The sequence below is a fragment of the Thermobia domestica genome, chromosome 2, assembly GCF_964235325.1.
Source record: "Thermobia domestica chromosome 2, izTheDome1.hap1.1, whole genome shotgun sequence".
Classification (NCBI taxonomy): domain Eukaryota; kingdom Metazoa; phylum Arthropoda; class Insecta; order Zygentoma; family Lepismatidae; genus Thermobia; species Thermobia domestica.
Genome location: NC_137455.1, coordinates 22,660,098 through 22,683,220, shown reverse-complemented (window position 1 = coordinate 22,683,220; position 23,123 = coordinate 22,660,098). Strand labels below are relative to the sequence as shown.

Genomic DNA, 23,123 nt, shown 5'->3' with positions numbered 1-23,123 from the left:
TTACTACGTTGTATACGTGTCAACATTCTACATATCTGCCAACGCTCACTCTTGTCAGCAGTAGAAGAAAATGCAAACTAAATATACGAGTTAGGCTCTGTGGTAGAGTGCTTACCTCTGATGTATGGGGTTCTCGGTTCGATATCCGGGGAAGTAAGTTTGTGATGGACAACATTGTGTTGGTGGGTTTCCTCAGGTTGCTCCTGTTTCCTTCCACAACTTCATTCCACTAATTCCTCCATCATTCACTTGTGTTAATCATCCGTCTCCATTAGCCTAAAGGGATATTAAGTGGATATTAAGTTGAAAAATTTAATTTAATTTCCATTTTTTTAATACATTGGTATACGAGTCCTTGATATTCGTAACTTTGAATCAGATGCAGCGAACTAAGTTTATTATTATTATTATTATTATTATTATTATTATTATTATTCAATAATAATAATAATAATAATAATAATAATAATAATAATAATAACAATATAATAATAATATTTTTACTAGTAGTGGATCTTGAGGGACATATCATAGGTAAAATTCAAAATTCTGTCGTCACAAGTCGCCCCGCGTACTATAGTTACTACAATTCTCGTCTTTGGTGCGAGCGGTCGTGGGTTCGATTCCCGGTGGGGACACTCGGTCAAAAAAGTGTTTAAAAAAGCTTTTTCAGGCCAGCCATCCTGAATTGAGGTTTTGCTGGGCTTTCCTTATTTACACCAGGCAAATGCCGGGATGGTACAGTCCACAGCAAAAAAAAAAAAAAAAAACCTGCAAACTTGAGCATGTAAGTTTATTGTGAAACTACGAAGTCTTTTGCTCCAAAATAAGTTTGCAGGGGAGGACATCGAAGTTTCTCTCCTGGGGTGATTCGTGCCACTTAGACGTTATGTTGATTCCCTGCCCTGTTAGGCGTAGTTTCACAATAAACTTACATGCTCGTGTTGCAAGTTTTTTTTGCTGCGGACTGTACCTAATATATAGATCCAGGACGCTTCCTTCCTTTCCCAACCCTTTCTTCCTTCCCTTTCCCCGGATAGTGTAATCGTCGAGGGGCATCATCCCTCATACGTGATGGGCTAACATGGCCATAGATGCCGAAAGCCCAGAAATCTAAATCCTAAATCTTGTAGCCCAAGAATGGCTCTCTTACAAGATAAGTCTTATCAGCTTAATTAATGCATCGACTGGTATAGTCGCTTTTTCAGGTTTTCTACTGCACAATGAAGTTCACTACCAACAGAACCAAGCAACAGACCCGTATGCAGGGAGTCTACCCCCCCCCCCTTAAATTTTTGCTGGTACCCTAAAAGTTTTACAGTAGGCTTGCAAAAGAACTATAATATGGTGATGAACTATCATATGGTTGAATCGGGGCCCCCTAACTTCAGCCGGCCCCCCCTAAGCTTTTGGACTGACTACGGGCCTGCCAAGCAAGGTCCTTTTTTTCTATATGCCAATTAACTCTAAAAATTCTATTTCCTCATCAGAAATAGAATTCAGAATTACATTACTCAGAAGTTCGTCGCCCTGTTGGCCTTTTTGTGATTACAAGGTCATTAATATGAAATCGTTATACCTCTTTCTCCTTGAAGAAATCTGTATAGTTCTCTTCCTTTTTTTTTTTTTTTTTACCTGTTTAATATTAAATAAACCAAATATTCAAAATATTATGTTCGTAGTTGAAAAGGAGACAAGTAATTACGTAATTTTGTTCAAATGTGTCCAAATAACTATTTAATTTAGTTCCTGATTCAACTAAATTACAGAAATATTTAAATTTTATTCAAGTATCTTATACTTTCCTCTTTCCTTTATTTTTTCCTTTTTTAAGGTTTTCATTTTTTTAAAAAAAGAAAAAGAGCTATTATTTACTAAAAAAAAAAGGTGTGTCGCGTAGAACTATCCCTATATTTTAATTGTGTTTTGTTTGAACGCCTACACTGAAATTTCCATTCATAAATGGGGCAAAAATTGGCGTATTTTTGTTGATTCTCAATTTCAGAGTTATTTCCTCCAATGTTATGAGACTACTTCTTATTATATAGCATGTTTTCCTTTGTTATTATCTATTTTCTTTTTTATTTTATTTTATTTCCTTCTTTCTTGGTGGTGGTGGTGGCGGCAATGGACGTTTTTATTTCTTTCAAAGGAAGTTTTGATTTTTTTTTTTCACGTGATGTTTTCCAACCACATTGCATGATATTTGGTAGCAGACCTTGAAAGAGTTGTCGTGCAGAAGTTTTTCAGGAATGCCATCAAGTTTTTCGGTTTTTTCCTCTTTCTTCTCTTTCAACACATACTGTTTGAATTTAACAAAAATCTTGAGTTCCTCTTTCCCCCTCCCCCCTAAAAAGACTATTATTACTTAAGAAGTTTCGTGTGTGAATTATTTACATAATAAATAAGTTTTGGAAGTTGTAATATTTCAACTCGTTTAAAGGACGAATGATTTTTTGGAAAGGAAAACAGCAGCACCCTGAATACGTATATAAAACTAGTTGTGCAAATATCACATAATATTAACCTTAATTGATATTATCGAGATAATAATACAGGACAGAAATTAAAAAAAAAAAAAAAAAAAAGTGATATAGGTAAACTAGTTAAGGAAGGAAGTGAATTTTGGTTTATAGAAACAGGAAGTCTATGTAAAATGAATGAAACCACTTGTACTTGAAATGTATTGAAAACAACAACATGTCTCGCCCTGAAGTTTTAGAATCGATTTTATTTTTCCTCTATAGAGAACAGAGACAGACAACGATATACAGACAATTGGAATCCTACTAGAACAGCAAATTCCGCTCTTAAGGGTTGATTGTTTTTTCTTCCCTATGCAAGACATTGAGGGACAGTTTGAATCGTACTGGAACAACAAATGCCGCTCTGAAGGATTGACTTTTTTCCTTTTGCAATGTACTGACAGACAATTTGAATCGTACTGAAACAACAAATACTGCTCTGAAGGATTGATTTTTCTTCCTTTTGCAATGTACTGACAGACAATTTGAATCGTACTGGAACAACAAATGCCAGTCTGAAGGATTGATTTTTCTTCCTTACGCGAGACACTGACAGACAATTTGAATTGTGTTGGAACAACAAATGTCGCTCTGAAATTACGGATTGATCTTTTCTTGCTCATGCAGAACATGGGCAAGGATACACAGACAATTAAAAGTTTTTTTTTTTTTTTTTTTTTTTTGTTCAAAGAAGATTTATAATAAATTAAAGAATTAAACCACCACACTAAAATTTATCGCCCCTATTTCTTAATTTAATTAGTCTCCAACGCAGAAATATTGGAACTTGGGAGCTCAACTCTCGAGCCCTATACAAAAAATTAGCCAGAATCTAAGCTCAGAGCGAGTGCCAGGCCCATTGATGATACCGAATTCGAGCCTCGTTTGCAAACCCGAGCCCTTTAATGAGCATAAGCCCTAATGAAATTAGTGAAAACGAGATCGAGAGACTGCAAGATTCATTTAGGCTAGCAAGTCCCGAGCTAGGACGAATGCAGACCAGAGGTACCATGAGAATTATTATTGAGATCAGTCAACGCATGCCTCATTCAAAATAAGCCTCAGCCCGAAAGAGGTTTGTGCTGTGGTTGTTTAAAATGCCCATCTCTGCCTATTGTGTTACTGCATAAGTTGAATTTTACGTTTGAATTTGAAATTTTACCTTTCCAGCCTCCATTTCAATAATTATAACATAAAACTGCAACTATCTGCCATTATATTTCTAAGGTAAAATTACGTTGTTTTTTTCTGTGTATTTGAAATTATTTCTCTTATTCTATTTGCGATTCTATTATCATTTTAAAAACCACGTTTGGAAAATATGGTGAAAGTAACGAAGAATTTCTTCTCATCTTGCGTGTATTAGTCACATCCGGCGGAAATAAGATTAGAAATAAATATTAAAAAAAGAACTTACGAAGGAAAAGAGAAGGAGGGGAGAAAAAGGAAAACTAGTTTTTGTTCCTGTCACAAAATTAATAAAAATGTATAGTGTAATAATAGTAGTAATAATAATAATAATAATAATAATAATAATAAATAATAAACTTTCAAATATAATTATCAATGATTCAATAGTGATTTATTTAAACACTCGTTTATTTGAAGTGTGGAAATGGTTTTCCACAGTAACTAAAACTCTTTCTCTCAGTGCGAGTGTTCCCGGGTTCTCTTTCCTGTGGGTGCTCAACAGTGGCGGTTTTAGTGGGTAGGCGCGGTCCTACCTGAAAATTTTTAAAAAAAAAAACATAAACGCTAAAAGATACAATAAAGAGTAAATATATTTTCCACTATTTATATTAATGGTAGGTAATTATTTAACAAGTAGCATCGACCACTACTGTGAAAGTAATTTCCTACTATCATTAATCAATGAAATGTGTATATGTATCCATAAGCGAGGGAGCGGGTCTACCCAAAATTAAAATCCTAAAGCCACCCCTGCTGCTCAAGGTTATTTTTTTATTTTATTTTTGTGGCGCCATGTCATTCTAGAGAGGATAAGTGAGAAGCTGTTTTTTTTTTTTTTTAAGAAAAACAAAATAGCAGCGTACTGTGGCTTCAGAAATAAATTAGGTCATAGGTTTGTGAGCAGACCACGCATCACCGAGTCGAATGTAAACTCTCTTGTCCATCGGAGTTCTTCAGTAGCTATTATTTCAGACCCTATCATAAACACAAGACACACCGTTGTCAGTCGCCCTGCTTCCCAACAGTACACTGTCAGGCTTATAGTTGTCTGTAGCTGAACTGCCCGTACTTGATACCAATAGATTTCTCTAGTGGAAGGAAACAGTAATTAGAACTACGAAACAGCAACAAATCAACAGTAAGAATAACCGGGGCGAAGTTAATGAAAATTTACGAAAAAAAAAAAGAGAGAGAGAGAGAAGTGTTTAACAGGTATGATCTGCTCCTATACGAAATAAACGTGAAAAATTCATGGTTAACCCTCGTAGAGAAACGCTTATGTTCTATTGGGTAGTGAGGTTATAGTTGGTCGAAATTTGCTTCAGTTCAGGCAATAATAAGTGTACTTAAAATGTCGTTTCTTCTTGCCGCGTATTTTAAGTGATACTTGTTTTTTGTTTATATATCAAGTACATAACAGAAGAATAAATAGCTGTTGAAATTTTCGTGTCGGAAGATTGTTTAACCAGACTGAAAAACGGTAGAGAAAGAAAAAAGAGAATCCGTTTAAACACAGCGTTAAATTGGAGAACAAAAGGTAGATCACCGAAGCGCAACCAAACACTGTCTCTTAATTCTCTTCCTCTCTCTCTCTCTCTCTCTCTCGGCAACCCTTCAACTTCAGGCTTTTACACGTATCATGCACAACAGCAAGTTGAATCGTTTAAAAACAGAGCGCACTCTTGTTTGCATGTTCGCGCTTCGATGGTGCTATGGCAAAAGCGAAGGGAATATGGCTGTTTACTTTTTTGGTTGGTTTCAAACAATTTAGCTCGTAATCCAGTATTATATATTTTCTCTTGAATACTGAAGTATATTTCCAACTTATTTAAATTATATGTTGTGCATAACATGTCGGTTTAACCCTAGACTAGTGTCCATAATAGGAGAAAAAGAAAATTTTAGCTGGTACTGGCTGAATCTGCGCTGTCTACTCAGCGCATCATTCTGATATGACCATAGGTTTCCTTTCTACGTCCTCACTATAGCTGTCCATATAATTTCACACATACAATTAGAGGACAAGACAACTCAAAAGGAAGTGAATTGCTATAAACATATAAACGTAGCATTTTAATGAATAGGTGTTGGATTGAATTTGTGGCGAACTTCGAGAAGTGACAGATGTGATTTTATTTTCTTGTTATAGATCGATATCCGTCCGAGGCAGTGCCGTGCCGTGCAAAATCCGCGCCCGGGGCGAGAGTATACGACAGCGCCCACATACATATATTCCAAGTATTTTTTTCCTTTTCTCCCGAATTTTACGCCCTTCCTTACCTCGGCGCCCGGAGCCGTCGCCCGGCTCGTCCCCCTCACGGCGCCTCATTGCGCTTTTTGAGGTCTTTGAAGTTGCCAGCATGCAATAGGTTTTCCCTGTATGAAAAACGCCTACAATGTCCGTCAACCCGCCATACGTAACTCCTCTACTGGTTGCCTAGTACAAGGGAAGCTTTGTTCTAGCGACAATGTTAATCTTATGGACTCAAAACGACTCATAAAATGTTGACTAGAACAATAATGGCACTTTCTTTAAATAATAATAATAATAATAATAATAAATTGAATTAGGACTGGCAGGTATAAACAAATTTGAAATAGACGAGTGAAAACAGCACATTTCTAGAGCTTGTGATTTTCGAGATCTCATTGTCAAAAGGAATTGGCCATTTTAATATATAGATGATTAGAATTCTGGTTTCTCGCTGGTATTTTACATGTTTAGTTTTCTGCCAAAGCAGAGACCTTACTTGTTTGAAAGCAGATCGGCTATTTGCTAAATACAATTATTAAATTACCCAATTTCCTCGTGTTGCTGTGTCAACACCAAAAATTGTCCTCACGAGGGATCATACCTGGGATACACATACCAACCATTCACATGTATGGTAGCATACTATATGTATTAAATAATGTTTTGATTTGTTAACTATTAATAACTTACGTAAAATTTCAGATGTCATTTTCTTGACTTTTACAGATCGGTTATGTATGAAAGTATATTGAGTGTTTAAGAGGCCCCATCACGACGAAATTAAAATATCGCTAATTTTACAGTAATTATGTAATATCTTCGAATAGATAAAAGATAATCGAAAAATGAAACCAGAACTCGCTACACAATAATATTTTACATGTGATACCGTTATCACGGCTCACGTATCTGCTTTCGATTTCCAGCCATTTAGAAAACGGGCATTTATTTTCGCGTTTTTAAATGGCTGCAAACGAAAAGCTACTAGGTGACTCGTGGTAACGGTATCTCATGCAAAATAATATTGTCTAGGGCGCTCTTGTTCCATATTTCTATTATATTTTATCTATTTGAAGATATCACATAATTACTGTAAAATTAGCGGTATTTTAATTTCGCAGTGATTAGACCTCTTAAGCATTTAATTCTTGTCTAATACTGTTCCTCAGTTTAAGAAAAATAATGGTTTCTTTCACAAGAAGGAAGATTTGCTTATAGACTTAGTTGAGAGATAAACGATTACTGATATGCCTAATAAAAATTAAGTAACGGAAAAACATAGAATCATGTAGTCAAACCATTGCTAATATATCGAACAAGTAAAAGTTTTCTTATATTCCTGCAGACGGTAGAGTGATGTTTAAAGAAAACCTTCCTCTAGAGAGAGAGAGAGATTCGTTCCTATATGCAGGTTGCATATCTTCCATACATAAAGGCGAAAGCAATATTTTCTCGTTTCAGGTTTTTGTAAGAACCCTATAGATCAAAATACTCTACGTAAAATCCAAGTGACACCTTTATTGTTTATAGGTCTTAAAATAATGAAATTGTGTGGTTCCTTACACGAGATGTGTTTCATAGTTCTTTGTAGGAAATAGAATGAATCTGAAGAAGGATATTGCTACATATTCTGTTTTTTTCCGTTATTTTTATGGAACTGTTTCATTTCATTACTTTAACGCTTTTATTAATGCATTTTGTTTTATATTTGATGTACAGTTTAGTCATTTAAAAAATGAACACCAAATTCCTATATTAAGAATATACTATCCGTGGGTGATTCTACTTATCTTTTGGTTGAGGAGAGTACAGAAGATAAGTAGAATAAATAATCCGTGCATTTTGTAATTGTGTTTTATGCATTGTTCAGAGTACTTATTCTTCAGAAGGATGCTTCCAGTAACAAACTTTCTCAACATTGAAAGAAACAAGATTTAAATAATAATAATAATAAACTGCTCTGATTTAATTTGGTTTTGGACAAAAATTCCAGCATCCGTCGCTTAAATTTGATTGAATTGTTGCGAATATTATCGCTCCCTACATAATATACGGGAAAGAGAGGGAAATGTGCTGCCATCTTTGGTGATAAGGCGCGTGTTTAAACTCATGTTTAGTTCATGTAAGAGAAAAATCATGAATCAAATTGAACTATAGTTAGATTTAATGAAAAATAAGGAACACAATTCTAATAAGTCGAAACCTCTCTTAGAGGGACAAACTGTTTCGATTATAAGAGTTCTAAAAGTATCGTACCTCAGTTGTTTACTTAAATTTCATCAAGATTTAACACGTAATTTACATTTAATATACATTGTGCATATACAGGGTGGTGCAAAATTCCATTTACAACGCTTGAGACAAGAATCTACACACACAAAACGTTTTATGTGATATTTTGTTAAATTCGGTATCATTTCCGAGTTACAACCTGTCACAAATAGCGGCAAAATGACATGTGGCACCACGTTGCAGACAAAGGAAAGGTGCAACAGCAAGTGGTCCCAAACAGTTTAGAAAAAGTTGACACAGTGACACAATGGTTTCAGAAGTAGAGCGATAGGAACGCGGCGCATAAAATTTCTCAAAGGGGAGGGGGAGCTGATGTCGGCAGACCGACATGGTTAAAATGGATGCCTTTGAGAAGTTCCTTGCACCGCATCCCTACCGCCCTGCTTCTGACATCATTGTGTCATTTAGGCATTAAACTGTTTCGGACCGCTTGCTGTTGCACCTTTCCTTTGTCCGCAATTAGGTGTCACACGTCGTTTTGCTGCCATTTGTGACAGCTTGTGATTGGGAAATGGCGCCGAATTTAACAAAATTTCACATAAACTTGTTTGTGTGTGTATAGATTCTTCTCCCAAGCGCTGTAAACGGAAATTTGCACCACCCTGTATACATTTAGGGTTCAGTTGACGCGAAGTAGACTAATGGAGACACGAATTAACATTTTAATTCCAATTAAAACGAAAGAACTGTGTAGAACGTCCAACCACATACGCGAGAGATGTGCGAGGTCTCAAAGAAAAAATTAAAAAAGTGTGTTCATTTTTTAGAAACATAACTGTATACTTAGAAGATTTTTTTTTACTAAATTATTATTATTACAAATAATAAAAATACTAATGCCATTAATTCTTTAGTTTCCCTTGTACTAATTCTTGTATTTTTCCCTTGCAAGCTACCGCTTTTGATGGCCATTGGACAAAAGGTTAGTACTCAATCCCTATCAGACGTTGGGTTCTCATGCATCTCTGTAATACTCTGTTAGAGCTTTCATTTTTTTTTTTCTCTTCATTCCTCTTCCATATATTTTGCATGCCTGAGTGACTGAGCAGTAGATGTTGCGTGCTAATGTAATTTTCATTCAACAACGCGTATAACTATCATTGTTTCTACAACTGTTTGTTTGTTGTATATGGGAGTACACGTGTGTGTGTGAATGTGTATGCATGCATGTGTGGAAAAACGGATGGATGATTTGTGATGATTGACTTGCTAAGACATTTGTCTTTGTACCGGCTCCCGCTGGGATATCGCGGAAGAAGATTCTTTGATTATACAGATCACGTGCATGTTTAGAAGAATCAATTGCTTGCTTTGTCCCCCCAAGCCAGAGAGTTTTAACATACAACCTCCTTTGAATACCAATATTCGATACATCGTTGGTGACTTTTATAGTGTAGCATCTTTTGTGGATGCAGGTGTTTAGATTTTTTTTTTTAATGGTAAATGCTTTATCGGAGAGACTTCGTTGAAAATTCACTTTTTGTCTTGTAAACTAAGTATATAATAATAATAATAATAATAATAATAATAATAATAATAATAATAATAATAATAATAATAATAATAATAATAATAATAATAATAATGTATCTGTTCATTCTAATTATGATGTGTAAATTACTCCCTCACTATTTTCGGTTCCTTACATTTTGCACTACTGTTTAGAATTCCAGTGAAGTAATAGTGAACTATGCAGGATCAAGCGGAAGTAGAGTTTAAAAAGTTCACTAAAAATATGTACCGAAAACGAGATTTTAGAAAATTCTAATTCTATGTCACATTTCTGTATCTTATTTTTAAGTCTTTACCTGTTTTTAATGAACATGACACACAATGTTAGCTTTCCAAACGTCTTGAATACCGAAATTAGTGTGCTTGCAGTCGGGAAATTGAAGCATGGATACCATGTAGCTATGACAGGATTCCTTATCTTTCGGTCATGAGACCAACTCTCACGGTTTTTTTTTCTTTTTTTGATTGATAATTGTTAACCTTAAGAGGCCCCATCACGAGAAAATTAAAATACCACTTATTTCACAGTAATTATGCGATATCTTCAAATAGATAAAAGATAATCGAAAAGTGGAACAAGAGCACGCTAGACAATATTATTTTACATGAGACACCGTTATCACGACTCACTTATCTGCTTTCTATTTCCAGCCCTTTAGAAAATCTGTATTTATTTTTGCGTTTCTAAATGGCTTCAAACGGATAGCTACTAGGTGACTCGTGATAACGGTACCTCATGTAAAATAATATTGTCTAGGGCGCTCTTGTTCCACATGTCGATTGTCTTTCATCTATTAGAAGATAGCACATAATTATTATAAAATTAGCGGTATTTTAATTTCGCAGTGATTAGGTCTCTTAATAAATGTCATAGTAAATATTAAATCACCGTTCTAGATTTCCAACGTGGCTATAAAATGAGAATAAAGTAAACATTAAAACAATCTGTTTCATTAAAATATTGGTATAGAATGTAAAAAGTTGGGGATTTGTGTAAATCCTTGTAAGAATTGTAAATATGTTGGAAATTGTGCTTTGTGAATAGTATTCTTTTCTTTGTCTTACTGTACTATTATATTGCTGTACTATACTAGGTAACACTGCACGAATTTAGACATATTTTAATGTGTGAAGAAATGAAGTTTCATGAATGTTATACAATTTTTCGTGTTGATTATAGCTGAAGTTCATCAGGAGGGAAGGATAGTGTGTGGCATGGCATTAGAAATGCACTTAAAAAAAAAAAAAACTAAAATAACGAGATAAATTAGTTTTTTTTTTAACAACTAAAGAGTAACCGTACAATCTTTGTGCTCTGTGTTTAAAAAAAAAAAAAACTACGTAAAGTTTCTATTCTAAAATAAACACCAGGCAATCGATCAACCATGTAATATGAACGTACATTAACTCCCCAAGTCACGTGATAACTCAAAAGAAGCTACGATCTTTTTTAAACTTATGATGAATTTGTAGCACAAACGGATATGATGCTCGGTTTTGTGGCAGCTTTAGCATTATATGTGTACACCTCTGCCATTTTACGATGGAAAAAATAGCAACCAAGACCTATACATGTGGATCCATAAACGAATTTTAAAAGAAAATATTTATTCAAAAGACGTTTTCTACTTTTTCTTCAGTCTCCCACAATTTCCCTTGTTCTCTCGCAGTAAACTTGAATAATGCCGAGAAATGATGGATTTTTCAAAGGTTCTTACACGCTGAAACGTTAAGCTGTTTAATATGTTATATTAAACAAACAGAAACTTTCAAGTTGAAACAACAGGTTTCATTCCACATGTGTGTGTGTGGGTGGGGGGGAGAGGGGTTAATACAAAAAGGTGTAATGTAGTGTATAATTTCCATGGAGCTACAGTTTTTAAACATCATTGTCATTCTCTCTCCTTTCTTTTTTAAAGTTAAATTGTGTATATGTGTATGTGTATCATTATATTAAATTCCATTGTCGTTCTTTGGGGCTTTCCAGATCCAATTCACTGTCTTTTAACTCAAGTAAATCTTTAGTGATACTGGGTGAATACTGAAAAGTTGTGCATGAATCCAACAATCTTTTTTTTTTTTGTTTGTTTAATCTTTTATTCAAACCGGAAGTGACAAAAATCACCCACTTCCGGTTTTAACGTTGATCGATATAGAGTAGAACCGGTAATAGATAGCAAGAATCGATTTTCTATAATCGATTGAGCGTTGCAAGAATATATCGCATCTAGACTTCAAATTCTGTACTAAAACCGGAAATGGTAGAAATGTACTATCATTTCCCGTTTCAGTATTAATTGAAGAAATTACGCATACAAACCAAACTCCTTTACATGGTGTACACATGCTACTGTTACTTGTTGAATAGAAATATTCCTTAAATCAGTAACAGTGTATTAACATAACTAAGTGTAAAAGAGAGGGTATCCTGGGGACAAGTCATTTACAATTACAAGATGTCTTCGTAGTGTCCCTTCTTTTCCTGAAAATGCAATCTTGTCGTTCTCATCTAGTAGATACATTGCTTAACATGTCTGTCCACATTGTTTCTACTTTTCCGCTAAACTTATAATTGTGTTTCGATCAGGGTTTCAACAAACACCATACTTAATGGGCAAGCTCTTCGTGTGGAGGTAACAGAATTGGTAAGCCAATAATTCTTCACCATAAACAGGCGCTCTTGAATTGTATATTCAATTTTAATGACTATGAGATGACAAAACGCAATGATTGATGTGCTCAAGAACATAAAATCGATTTCTATCGAAATGAAATGTATTGATTTCGTGTATAATTTCTCTCTCTCTCTCTCTCTCTCTCTCTATATATATATATATATATATATATATATATATATATATATATATATATATATATATATATATATATATAATATAATATAATATAATATAATATGCACATTGTGTGTGTACTATGGACACAAATTAAGTGAGCTGAAATGTCTAGTTTAACGTCCCACGATTGTGCTCTGAAGTTAAAGAGAGACTGTGATAGTGAGAATTAATGAAATAGCGGAATTAAGGAAGTAGAACCCCGATAAAACCCACGCACACAGTGTTTGTCAAACACAAAGCCCACTGAGCACGACCTGGGATCGAACCAGGTATCACACGCACCAGAGATGAATGCTGTACCACTGAGACACCATGGTTCCTTATGGTCGCAGAAAGTGAGATATTCCACTGAACACTGAATAGTATTTTCTAAAACCATACCAAATCACATGGCGTTGACAACCCTTTGTTTACTTGATCCGCTCATACGCCATCTGTTAGCGACGACTGAACTGCGTCCAGCGTAGCGACGAATATATCGGCGCGTTGCGTCATCCTATTTCTGATAAACGTATCAGAAGTTTTCTATACCTATACCCTGGCCGGTGAACGATGATTTCTGACAGCTTTGCTCAAGGCCACGGCGAGCGAGCAGAAGACAGCAGGTCAACCAATCTTAGGCTCAGAACCTGTCGTGTCTCCATGGTAACCACCGCACATTGCCAAACTTTCACTCACCCCCTCTCACCCTCAACGAGGAAGCAGATGATTCTCCCCTTGCGCGAGAAGCACATGGCAACACCGCACTCCTCAGTTGTCTTCGCAAGCTGAGCTGTCAGAAATCATTATTCGCCGGCCAGGGTATAGTGGCCGTCACGTCTTTTATTCGCGTGACTCCTCAGTTTGCCTCACGACGGTTGGTAGGCGTTGAAAATTAGGGAGCATCGGCCAGGAATCAAACCCGAAATCTCACGGACGTGAGTGCAACACTAAATATTATTTTCTAATAGTATTTTCTAAATACAAAATAATTATATGCAGAAATCTATTATTCTGTGACTTCCGCTATGGCGGAACTTGAAAGAAAGGCGTGAAACGTGTGTATATAGTCTCTGACATCTGATAATAATTTATATGCAGATGCACTTAGAAAGTGTACTTTGTTTTTCTGTGTTCATTGTCTTAGGTTAAAAACAAGTGATGTAGCTAACAGTGAATAGAAAACAAAGAGCCACATGATACTCGTACAAGCCATTGGACTTGATAGATATAAGACTGTTAGGTCTCACTTAATTGAGACATCACGAAAGTTACAAGAAAGAAAAAAAAAACAAACATCAAAACAAGTTCCGTATCGGATGTCACCCAGTCTCTTTCTTCTAGTGGTCAAGGTGTTAAATTTTCCGTCTCTTTCTCTCGCGTTCTAAGACCGTAAACCAGCGTACTTCTTGTGTTCCTTCTTGTAATTCTTCGCAAGTCACACACCTTCTTGTAGCTACAAGAGACTGAGGTGACATCAGCAATAGCAATTCTGATAAAGATGAACGCTGTAGCAAGAGATACGTACGTACGTATATGTATATAAAGAGACAACAAAAATACTAGAATATAAGAAGGCAACAAAACTAGATGTTTGTGTCCCACGCTTTGACACTAACACCTCGCTACTCAACGAATGAAAAATCATAAATATACACTATTTGTAGAATACAAGCAAAGAGGGTATTCACATTTTGCTCGCAAAGAAAAAGGGACAAAATGTAAATAATAGACACCTACATGAAATCATGTTCTGTTTTGTTATTTTTTTCTCCGCCTCTGTTGTTCCTTGAATGTCGCCAGCCACCACGGTCAGTGTCCTGTTCTGTTCCTTCTTTTCCCTCTTTGAAAACTCTTATGTAGAAACAATCTACACGGACTAGTCCAGATGCCTCAGCATCCAAACATTCTTGCATCCTTGAAACAAAAGAACCTGAGTGCTTCTATATCTTCTATGTCCGGAATGAACCTGTCAGTTGCTTCCTGTACGCAAGAGCACGCCTCACATGCATACTCTCTCTCTCTCTCTCCCTCGCTTCTTTTCCATTTCTCATACATGTAGTTAAGTAACCTCTCGGCTTTTGCTCGCTGGCTCTCTTGAAACTATTGCAGTAATTAAAAAGAAGATAGCAGTGTTAGATCAGATAAGTTTGAAAGGATCCTCTAACTGGTCACATTTCTTTTTCTTTTTTATTTTTTTAAGTTCTTCGTTTTCAATACCCAAGTCGTCACTATATCCCATTCAGCCACGTCAAAAAGGTCTGCACCATCTTTCCCTTTCATTAAGACCACCATCATTGGTTAAAAACCTGTTGTTATCACTAATGATTTAAGTTCTTAATGTTTAATTCCATTTATCAAACACAACTGATTTATAAACAATAAAGGAAATATTTCTCATGATATAGTGCCAAAGATGGAAGATAGTATTCATACTTATGCGCAGGAATTCAATAAATAAATAAATAAAGTAACATTTATTGTACTTTTGTTCATTTTTCGGTAAAGAAACTATTTCTGTTCATATATTTAAACACCGGGACCGGTGGTGTTGTAGGCGAGATAGTGTCGTGGGGAAAATGCTGTTCCCTCTACAAGTATACTGTAGGGAACATGGTGTTTCCTCTACGAGTATACTGTAGAAAACATGGTGTTTAGAGCGGCTCATTCCCATAAGGACTGTCATGCCAGTGGTTAGTTTAGTTAAAGAGGCCTCATCACGACGAAATTAAAATACCGTTAATTTTACAGTAATTATATATCATCTTCAAATAGAAAAAAGATAATTGAAATGCGGAACAAGAGCGCCCTAGACAATATTATTTTACGTGAAGTACCGTTATCACAAGTCACCTAGTGGCTTTTCGTTTTCAGCCGGTTAGAAACGCGAAAATAAATGCCGATTTTCAAAATGGCCCGAAATCGAAAGCAGATAAGTGAGTCGTGATAACGGTATCTCATGTAAAATGATATTGTTTAGGGCGCTCTTGTTCCACATTTCGATTATTTTTTATTTATTTAAAGATATCACATAATTACTGTAAAATTAGCGGTATTTTAATTTCGCCAGGACGAAGCCTCCTAATATAAAACAATGTATCGAGCTTTTGCATTTATGATTCTGAGTTCAGAATTAGCTCTTTAAAAAAAAAAAAAAAGTTATTTATTTAATTTGCTGTAAATTTATATAGATTTTTATCCTTTTGCTCTAAAGTATCCTTAACCCATCAAGCCGGCATTTGAATCCTTACTTCCCTTCTCTGTTCTACTCGCAGCATTTAAATAATGTCCTGCTAGTAAGACTTTTAAAGGTTCTATTTAAAGAACAAAGGAAACTCCGTAGATAGCAGAGCAGTGCCGAATTTTCTAATGCGATACATTTAGCGAGTGCATGCTCGGGACACCGTCCATATGATAAGCATTTAAACGATGAATACATTCTCGCGGGCTCCTGGCTTGAAAGATAAGCTTGATTTTTGAATAATCTGGCTGCATTACGTTTCTATGATGTGGAAGGTTGTTTTTTTTTCTCTGTGTTTTTAATCAAAAGATCTAGTACAAGGTCGGATCCAGAATTTTCTAAGAGGGGTGCACCATAACTACCAAAATAACGTTGCGTGTTACTTGCTACGGTGTTACTTGCCACTATTGGAATTTCGTGTTACTTGCCACGGTTACCTTATCGCATATTTATCTATCTATGACAGCGTGTCTGTTGCCACGCACCTGCATCTAGATTTCACCTGCATCTAGATTTCACCTTGAGGGGGTGGAAGTAATTTACCTGTGTTGTTTATTCTTGGCTAGAAAACTCATTCTAGTTTCTTATAACAGCGAAACACACTTCCTTCCACAATTTCTTCTTTATATATATTTCTTCTTTAATGCTGGGCGTTTCTCTATTTCCTCAATTAATTTTTCATAGTTTTTATCACTAATTAAAGACATGCTAGTCACTAATCAAAAATGTATTAGTTTCCATTGCAAACACTTTTATTTTATACCTTTCTACTTGGAGATATCTCGGCAACTTTTGTGTCGCCGTCGCCTCAGTGAGCGGACTCCCATAAGATTCAATGCATTTTTTAGATGTTGCGCAACTGTTTCGTCGCCAAACTGTTGCTCTGCTTAGCGATACCTCGGTAACTATTCTGTCGACGTCGCCTCAGTGAGCGGACTCCCATAAGACTCAATTCATTTAGCCAGAGCAACAAGGTAGTTGCCCGACAAAATGTTTCACTCATCTCTTATCATCACCGTCTCCATTAACCTAACCGGCATAACCGTGGGACGTAAAACTTATAAGGTTTCATTTCATTTCCAAAGTATCAATTAACTGAGTATGCTGTGCTTATTCCATAGAAAATACGAAAACTCGATTTAAGGGTCGTTCAAAAATTCTGTGGCCCCTGATTCAAAAACTAATTATTGGCTATCTTCGCAATCTTTTGATCCATTATTTTTAATCATTCCCAGAATTATTCTTAATGTATATACATTTTGAACATAACTTTTGAGTTAATCATGGACTATTAAAATTTGCAATTGTTAAAAACACGGAAAATATGAGCGGTGATAGTTCTTTATTTGCAATAATGATTACATACGTATTCTTGTCAATATGTCAGGTATTTTTTTTTTTATCTTTACTTATTACGCTTATAAGTATATTTTCTAGATTGCAGGAGATACAAGACAAAAACTTGAAAATCTTGCAATAATTACAGTAATAAAAATAATTCAGATATTTACTCGTTTTCTGTCAGCTTTCTAAAAGCTATTAAGATTATTGATCAGCTTCTAGCAAAGAATGCGACTTCTTTCTCTTGTCTTGTTTCTTGAAACGTGGCCTCTTTGAGATAATGGTGAACAAATTGATATTGTGGTAGCTAGTTGTCTGCCATCTCAGAGGACCTTATCACTCGTTAAGAGAAATTTCAAAAGGTAGGAACAGCATATCATCAATGTCTTATGATATCAACTTGAATACCCAACCTCACCACAACATACCCATTTATTAGTAACCTGTTCGGAAGGCTTGTCTGATTTTCTTTCTTTCTTTTTTTGATACTCGACATTCAAGGAGTTTCAAATAGTCTGATCACTTAACACAACCTGCTAACCAACCTACATGCAGATTAACTATACGTCTGCCCTTTCTCTCTGTCTCCTGTCTACAATGATCCAACGGGTTTTCTCTTTGAGCGATATCATCGCTATTTGAATTACAGCCAGCGATATACAGTAATACAAGTCATCGTGGTTGACGACTGAAGTCATATAAGATATTTCTTTCATCTGGTTCTCCTGCATATGTTACGTATAACAGACTCTAGAGTTGTGGGAGAACGTACAAAATAATTGGAATTAATGTAAAGTGGTGGCGAAATATGTATTTATTTTCTATAAAAGGATTATATTCTCACATTTTGTTTTTATCTAACGAGTTACACCTTTTCTACAACAAGTGATGTGTAGGGATCAGGAGATTTTAAGTTACTTGTTTGTTTGTTGAGCATACTCGGTGGAGATACAAAAAATTCTCTCTTTTTGATATATAGGTTTTACCCACGAAATTTTCCATTTCTCCTTCATCACACACTTATTCAAATACAGTGAAACTTCCATATAGCGTACAGTAACGAGGAACTTAAAAAAACTGTCCGTTATTAGGAATTGTCCGCTATTCGGAAAAAGTTTAGGTTGCAACACGAGAAAAAATTACTGCAATGTACACACAAATTTAGGCAGCATTATCTTGCTGTTTATTTACATACGTAATGTACACTAATGCAGTTTTCTAAGTACAGTAAAAGGAAATTTCAGTACAGGTCCTTCCTTTATACTGTACTGTATTCGATGCCTGCGTCTTGCAAATAAGTAACTTGTAGCCAGATGAAGATAAAATGCACGAGACGTAATCCCATTGTTCAAACTAATCTAAAAAATCGCTACTAAACAATACGCACTGGAAAAAAAATTAAACTGAATACAGAAGAAAGACAATACCTTACTCAATAATGAGAGATAATGTTAGAAACCCTGCCCGTTTGTTTGAAATTCCAGAAAACAGGATTTATTCCTGGTTGTCCGTTGTTTATAAGTTCTACATTGGCGCTAGAGAACAGTTTTCAGTGTCCGCGTCCGTTATTGAGAACTAGCAGCGTTCACCCCGCTTCGCTGCGGTCACCCCGGAACGCAATAAACTTTGTTACTTAGATAATTTTTACTTTTTCGCTTTCAAGTGATATGATAAAAACCATAGAAGATTGCAGTAAATCTTAACATTATATCGCCTGTCATTTATGTTAACCCGCCCCGCTTCGCTGCGGTCATCCCGGTGCTGGCATATTGTAAAAGTGTCTGTAAAAATAAGCAAATCAATTAAAAAATTTTAAACAGAAGATTCAAGCTATTTTCCGCTGTATATCCCCTGTCATTTATGTTAACCCGCCGAGTGACACGGTCATGCGGGTTGCATATAAATACGTTTATTTTTACCTATGATGAACTAATAACAAAGGATTTGTACGTTATGGACACTTGAATGGTCAATTATCTCAAGACACTGGTAATTAAAAATTAAAGTGATATGATAAAAACCATCTAGGGTCCAAATCCTAATAACCCCCCAAAAATGAAAGAAATTGGTTCAGCCGTATTAGCGTGATGAGCGGACAAAATTTTGTACGTTCTCTTTTATATATATAGATGTCCGCTATTCAGAAGTAACTTTTCCATTGTACCGAATGATATTCTGTTGGGGAATTGAAAATATTAGCCTTTATTGAGAAGTGCCACTTTTTTAGAGATGTTTATCAGAAGTTTCACTGTATTACTTTTCCCTATGGTGTACTCTAGAAGTAAGAAAGTGCCCTACAACATTCAATACTTGTGAGTCCCTATGTTCAGTTCAGACTGTCTGTCTTGATTGATTTTCAAACTGTCATAGCATTGGTCACCACCAGGTTCAAGTAATGCAACTCACCATACCATATGCGTCGTTTTGGTTGCCTATCTATCTTATCAAGTGCCTGAAAGGTATGCATCTTTATGTACGTATGTGTTTTACTGGCTGTATATATTGAAATTGGCAAGCAAGAAAAAAGTGCCATAAACTAAGAAATCGTTGTGAATGGTTTTATTCTACCGTACTTGAGATTGTACGCCTTCTTAAGCTGGACCACGCACTTCAAATTTATATCTACAACAATTTTGCTAGTAAGATGTTCAGTGTTTCATTTCAAGTAATATTTTATTATATTTAATACCATGATTAACTAAATAAAATACAGCGTTTCTGGTTTTATAACAAGACTTTGTGTAAGTAGATTTAAAAATTCAGACTTGTAACTAACTCAGCAGGATACCGGTACAATTTGCCGTTGCTCTATTTTCACTATTGTATCGTATGACCTTACATCCACCAAAAAGTTATAATCTTTTCGATAATTCATACTCTTGTCCCGTTGACTTGTCTTCTCTACAGGATATATATTAGTATGTCATAGTTGTGTATCAAAACAGGTGTTTGGATATCTATATAAGGCTTGTTAAGAGTCGTTGAACTTATTTGAATGTAAGGTGGTTTGCTCGTATACGAGAGGTCCCATATATGGTGGAGAATTGACTTTAAAAAAAAAAGTCTTTTCAAAGGGTTTAATTGTCTACAAGACAAGGTTTTTTTTTCTCTCTCGTCTTCGCTGTTTGGTTCAAAGCGAGATACTTGCTCGGCAAGAAGATATAACCGTTGTAGCTGTTACGAGAAGGATCTTGAAGCCGTTGTATCTTGGATGTCGTTTTGGCAGTAAAAATGCCATTCTAATCTTGATTCTGTCGTCGCGTGAAATACCTCCCTGTCTCCTCCTTTCTTTTGCTTTAGCGTCGAAGAAAGAGCTTGTGTGTACGTATTCTAATTTCTGACAGCTTTTAACTAGGCAACTTAATACGGGTGTCACACACAAACAGGGTATGAATTTTCTTTTTTTAACAGCGCTGGATCCAATCTTATAGCGCTTTGAGTTCTTAGGTCTTGTGAGTACCTCTCTTCTGTTTGAGGATTTGTTGATCGTTTCTCGTATTTTATTTTTATTCTAAACTAACGTGTCATTCTTAAAGATTACAGAAATCATGAGGATCTCATTTAGTCAATGATGTTAACTGTTCTGAAATTCAATCAGAGAGAAAAAAAATACTCAAAATACAGTAAAACCTGTGAATAGAGTTCGGGATTACAAATTTTGTATTTTAGACTTTTAAGCTAAGCTGTGGACAAGTATAGGAAATCTTAAGAGGCTAGATCCATCCATCTGTGGACAGATATCAGAGTATAATAATAATAAGACAGCCATAAGCGTTTTTTGTATTTTCTTTGATCTTAGTGCTCCCAACAAGAAGTTTCGTACCCGTCCATTCAAACCAGAACTCGGAGCTCCTCCGTGGCTAAGGGGTTAGCGTACGCGCCTTTGGCGTGGTAGTTGCGGGTTCGATTCCCGGCGGGAGCTCATGTGGTTCGAATTCCACGTTAACCAGTAGGTCCACGTCTCATATAGCCTCGCTGCTGAACGGGACGTTAAACTCAAAATCAACTCAACTCAAACCAGAACTCGTAGAAATTAGTGTTGCCTACTAGACAAGATAGCATTTTCTTGATGAGGTACGAGGCGAAAAAGGGGGCACTGTGGCTCAGTAGTAGAGTGCTTGTCTCTGGTGCATGGGGTCCCTGGTTCGATCTCCGGCCAAGTAAGTTTTGTGGTGGACAACATCGTGCCCGTGGATTTTCTCGGGGTACTCTAGTTTCTCTCTACAGTCTCATTTCACCAATTCTTCCATCATCATTCGTTTGCCTTAATCATCGTCTCCCTTAACCTAAAAGGCATAATTGTGGACTTGAAGATTTAATTTCCGAGACGAGAAAGTACTTTCGCTACTCCTTTTCGAGTCGAAACTGACTCAAATTGCGTCTCTTGGGCAGCACTAGTAGTCTTGCTTTAAAAATTGATTGCAATAGACCAAAAACTGTAATAATAGACAGTGAAAAGGTGGATTCAGCGTCTCTGAGATTAGGCTCCATCTGTGCTCCTATATCTCAAAGACTGGGCTCCATCCGTGCTCTTATCTCTCTAAGACTGGGCTCCATCTGTGCTCTTATGCCTCTAAAGCGCGCCATAGACGCACGCACTTGCATTACCAACATGTATGAAAGGTTTCTTTCATCTTGCATCTTGAAAGAATTTTTTGTCCACACGTACCAACATGCTGTCCAGCTTATTAAAAGTAGTTTGAGAAATGTGGAGGACGAGGAAACGCGTGCTTTTTCTTTCTGCAACTGCACGAACTTGGCATGCGACGGAGGAGAGAGTCACGTGATTTCTTCCGCTGTCGTGATTGGCGGACCTAAATATAAAACAGCCACCTTGCATGAACGAGCCCATACACGGTAAACATGCATGCAGAACGGCAAAAACATCAAGCATGTTTTCAGAAGATTTTGAAAACTTTCAACATGAATGAACGAGGCCATACACGATCAACTTGCCTGTGGTTTTATCTTTTTCATGCTAGTCGAGCTGTTTCTTCAGGCATGTGTTTACGTGTATGGGTCCCTTAAGACTGGGCTCCATCTGTGCTCTTATCTCTCTACCAAATCCTTAATTGATAGAAATCGATTACCAATTCCAGTTTCAATATTATTTTCTATAGGTAGGAAAAACGGCAAGTGATAGCAGGAAACAGGTTTTTCTGATAACGTTTCAATGTTCCAAGACCGGTTCTATTTCCAACCTTATTGAAACTCAAAGTGAAGAATATACTACTTCCGGTTTTAGTATTGAATATCCATAACGAAAGTAGACTGTAGTTCCATTTGTTTTGTATTAAACGTTTGAAAGTTTTAAGAAAGTCCATTTAGCTAATTAAAAATTTTGCTAAACGTTTCATAGCTACAATACCAAATGTTAGCCATTTCTTGGTTTGTTCCCTATCTGTTGAATCATGTTAGTACATAGGCATAACGTATTATGAGAATGAATTAATAAATTACCGAGCGAAGTAGCTCAAGTGGTAGAGCGTTGGCTTCGCATTCGGGAGGTTGTGGGTTCGATTCCCGCTGCCGACCATCCTGACTGAGGTTTTCCAGGGTTTTCTTCAGTCCTACCAGGCAAATGCCGGGATGGTACCTACTAAACATGTCCTGGCCGATACCTTCCCAAATCCTTTCCATTGTTGTTGTTGTTGTTAGATATCCAGTATAAAATGGCCTCTGAGCTGTATCTGGTGATTGTTAAATAAATAAATAAATAAATAAATTAGTATAGCCACATCGTTTTGCAGGAAATATAATCTTTTTCCCAAAGCCATTTACTAAATTGGCGTTATGTTTACATGTGGTAACATTATGAAGCTTAATAATCAGTTGCTATGCATAACCTTTTATTTTATTTTTATTTATTTATTTATTTTGTTAGCGATTAAAAAGAAAAGTCGCACCTGGTTCGTAAGTCACAAGTAAAATTC

The 23,123-nt window shown here is 36.0% G+C and overlaps 1 protein-coding gene across 9 annotated transcripts in view; it reads left to right on the top strand.

Annotated features, from left to right (window-relative positions):
• The window catches only part of TfAP-2 (transcription factor AP-2), a 1,022,457-nt gene that overhangs the window by 821,925 nt on the left and 177,409 nt on the right, over positions 1 to 23,123 (top strand). For 7 of the 9 annotated variants that reach the window (XM_081740097.1, XM_081740157.1, XM_081740115.1 and 4 more), the window contains one exon: positions 9,155 to 9,184. The exons of the other annotated variants lie outside the window; for them this stretch is intronic. In XM_081740097.1, coding sequence (XP_081596223.1) covers positions 9,155 to 9,184 — 30 coding nt within the window. The remainder of the gene's footprint in view (positions 1 to 9,154; positions 9,185 to 23,123) is intronic. 9 annotated transcript variants of the gene reach the window in all.